The sequence below is a fragment of the Etheostoma spectabile genome, chromosome 19 (assembly GCF_008692095.1).
Source record: "Etheostoma spectabile isolate EspeVRDwgs_2016 chromosome 19, UIUC_Espe_1.0, whole genome shotgun sequence".
NCBI lineage: Eukaryota > Metazoa > Chordata > Actinopteri > Perciformes > Percidae > Etheostoma > Etheostoma spectabile.
The window spans coordinates 12,390,912-12,394,418 of NC_045751.1; the positions used below are offsets into that span (position 1 = coordinate 12,390,912).

Consider the following 3,507-nt stretch of genomic DNA (forward strand, 5'->3'; position numbering starts at 1 on the left):
AAGCAATAAAAGACTTTATAAAAATGAATTCTCTATCAGTATTTATCTGCCCATTGCACACAGTGCTAAAACTACTTTAACAGCAATTTTGTATAGATGTGTCTCGGTTTCTGTATTTATTGTTTCTTCCTACTAAAGTTTAATATGTTTGTTTGTGTATGTGTGCACCAATGACCAAGGCAAATTCCATGTAGGGTTACTACTTGGAAAATAAACTTCTTGCTTCTATCTGATGTGTTTGTCTCATTTCCTTTTGGAAATTTGGAAAGGTTTTGGGCGTCCAGCTAGCTAAGTTGGTAGAGCAGGCGTCCATTTATAGAGGTTTACTCCTCAGCGCAGCGAGCCTGGGTTCGACTCCGACCTGTGACCCTTTGCTGCGTGTCATTCCCCTCTCTCTCCCCTTTCATGTATTCAGCTGTCCTGTCAGATAAAGGCATAAAATGCCCCAAAAAAATAATCTTAAAAAAAAATTGGAAAAGATTTTACTTGTCGCTCCAGGCTCCGGTCCACTCCACTTCCCCCCAGGGGTTCCTGATGCGAACCAGCTTGGTCGGACTTCCTCTGTAATTCACCTGAGGGCGAAGAAACATTCACACTTTGTCACAACTGCTTAGGCCACGAGTGCATTTAAAGAAATGCCCCTTTACCCCTTCATGTGTATCTACCGTGAGCAACTCTGAAATTAATTGTTACAGTAAAACATACTATAATAAATAGAGAACTCAGCTCCACCATTGGAATTAAATGAGGTATTGAGGATTTAAATAATTTGCGCAAGTTAAAGCAGCAGTACCAGACGGTACTGTATTTCTGAGATTGTTGGATCTGTTTTGGCCATTGTAAAATAAGTTGGCTTTGATTCTGGCAAAGTCACCACTCACCTCTTCCACACCAGTCACAGAGTAGGCGTGTCCCTTCACCAGCTTCTTAAACGTGACGGCCTCCATCTCACTCGTGCCGGTGATCTGAGGATGAGAGCGAAAACACAGGTCACCGACGTCCACAACGCTATTGGTTAAGTCAAGAGAATGGTGAGAAAATATCTGCATAATGCTGCTTCACATGGGACGAGGGTAGCGACATGTACAGTCGCTGTCATAACTCATTAAACTTTACAGTGAACACTCCCTTAGTGGGATGACTGTCACTGGTTGTTTGAACTACTTCAAACACAGTCTCACGACGCCATGTGTGACCCGATTGAGATGAAACATGATGTCAGCTGCAAACATAATGACATTCAAAAGCTAACAGACAAAACTGGAGACATGACTTATATGTATACTATCATTTTTCTTTGATTTTTTTAAATATTAAAACAAACTTTAAATGCAAATGTTACAGTGTTTTGGTCTTGGAGATGTTCTGCTTTGTCATTTAAACCTTGTCTCAGCATAAATGAATGAAATTCCCTATGTTTGATGCCGATAACCTCCATATTTTGCTATTTTATCATCTCTGGTGCAGAAAGCTCTTTAACTTATTGTCTTTGGTATTTGTCGTCTTTCATGCTTTGAGCGGGACTGGCAGTTCTTCCAACTAAAACTAAGCAGCAGCACTAATTACAGAAACTGACCTTCATCATGACAGACAAAATAGTTCAACCCATACAAATCCACTTTTGCTAGTTTAACGGCGGAAGAAAGGATCCGTGTACCAGGCGCATGGTTCAAAAGGGTTGTACTGAGTGTCTTCTTTATTTGAAGACACTAAGACAAGTGTCTTTTTGGCATAACATGCAATAAACTACTCAGTGTCATCTCCCATTCCCTTTAAAAGCCAGGCACGTTTGTTGCTTGGTGCATACTATTATGATGGCGGATTTGCTAAGCAGGAAGGAGAGACTTTAAGGAGAAGAAACTGATCTGCTTGTGTGTGAAGTGAAAGCGTGTAATTAGATCATATCATAAAACTATTTCACATTGTAATATTTTATTTTATGTGCTACTGTGCGTCCCTGTGTGTGTAACTTTTAATATTTGAAGTTTAACATTTTAAAAAGTGTGTGGAGAGTAGTTAATTGCCGTGAGGAGCACTGAAACTATTTTTATAATAAACCCCAGCTGGAGGTAATGAAAACTGAGCTGATGGCTTGTTTTCATTATTTTTACATCTCTTTTCAACCTATGAAAAACTGATTGTTCCTTTTACTTCAACACTAATGTTTTGTACCTGTAAATCCCAAAGAAGGAAAGAATAGTTGGACATTTTGGGTAAATGCTTATTTATTTCTTAAGAGAAAACTGATACTACTCTCATGTGTGTACGGTAAATACAGTATAAACAAGCACCAGTAGCTTAACTTTGCACAAAGACTGGAAACGGGGGGAAACAGCTACCCTGGCCCTGTCTCGAGACGTAACTAAATCTGCCTCCCAACACCTCTAAAACAAAGCGAAGGAAGGATGACTGTTGCAGTACTGACGTCTATGGAGCAGCCCAGCAGCGATCCTCTGTCTACGGCCCTTCTCATGATGCTGAAGAGGTCAGATGGGGCTTTTCTCAGCTCAAACGACTCCGTCACGCCGCCTGTAAAGTCCTCAAAGCCCTCGGACGTGCTGCCGCCTGAGAGAGCCTCATAACAGCCATTCAACCTGGGACACAATAGGAGGGTGATGGAAATTTTAAACCGTTCAAAAAGTATTATATGGTAACCTACATGAGCAGGCCTTAAATGGAGTCAAAATACCTGCATGTTGCTAAGGGGGGAAGTTCAGAGTACTCTTCACACTCATACACTGTGTGATACTACCATATTTGAACATGTACCTACATTCAGAACAGAGCATATGTAACAACGCATTAATTTAACTTTTACATCCTGCTCTGTTTCCTCTCTGTTCTCCAACAGGAAAGCTGACTTAACTTGGCATGCATGTAAGCACTACCGCAACAATGCTCTGCTTCACTGTTTTTTTTTTTTTACTACTGAGACCACAGCTGTCCACTGGAGCAGCTGCAGACTGAAGTTGCTCAATAGCTCGGCAAGGACTTGAAGAGTTTATCAATTGTGCTCCTAACACAGATTTTCTGCATCCAGAAATTCTCCCACAGTCTTCAATTAGCCTCAACTTGTGATCATCTGACTGGGAGTTGAGACTAGCCCAGAACTTGAGCAGACCACTATTTATGACATGTTTATATCAGGGTGAATTTAGCATACATTAGAGCTGCTAACTGGTATAAACAAGACAGAATGTTCACTTTATCCTCACAGTAGTCTCTCTTCAGCCAGACCCTCCTCCACCCTAACCCCATCGCTGTGGAGGAGGGTCTGGCGAGTCCACATTCCGGGAAGGGAGAAAAACGTGCTCTGGTTTATTGGTATTTCTTTAAACCAATCAAAATCGACATAGGTGGCACTTAGCGCTGCATAGAGCCCTGGTGCCGCTGGAAAAAAGCCTCGGGATGGAACTTGTTTTGGTGGAATATGTGTACGTTGAAAAGTTGTTAGAAGTTGTTCGTGCACCAAAAAACTCAAATTGGACAGATAGTCTAGCTAGCTGT

At 41.4% G+C, this 3,507-nt stretch overlaps 1 protein-coding gene across 3 annotated transcripts in view; it reads right to left on the minus strand.

Annotated features, from left to right (window-relative positions):
* capn1 (calpain 1) overlaps positions 1–3,507 on the minus strand; it is a 28,330-nt gene that overhangs the window by 8,943 nt on the left and 15,880 nt on the right. For all 3 annotated transcript variants that reach the window (XM_032544024.1, XM_032544025.1, XM_032544026.1), the window contains 3 exons: positions 2,426–2,594; positions 882–965; positions 487–572 (listed from right to left, as the gene is read on the minus strand). In XM_032544024.1, the coding sequence (XP_032399915.1) occupies positions 487–572; positions 882–965; positions 2,426–2,594 (339 nt within the window). The remainder of the gene's footprint in view (positions 1–486; positions 573–881; positions 966–2,425; positions 2,595–3,507) is intronic.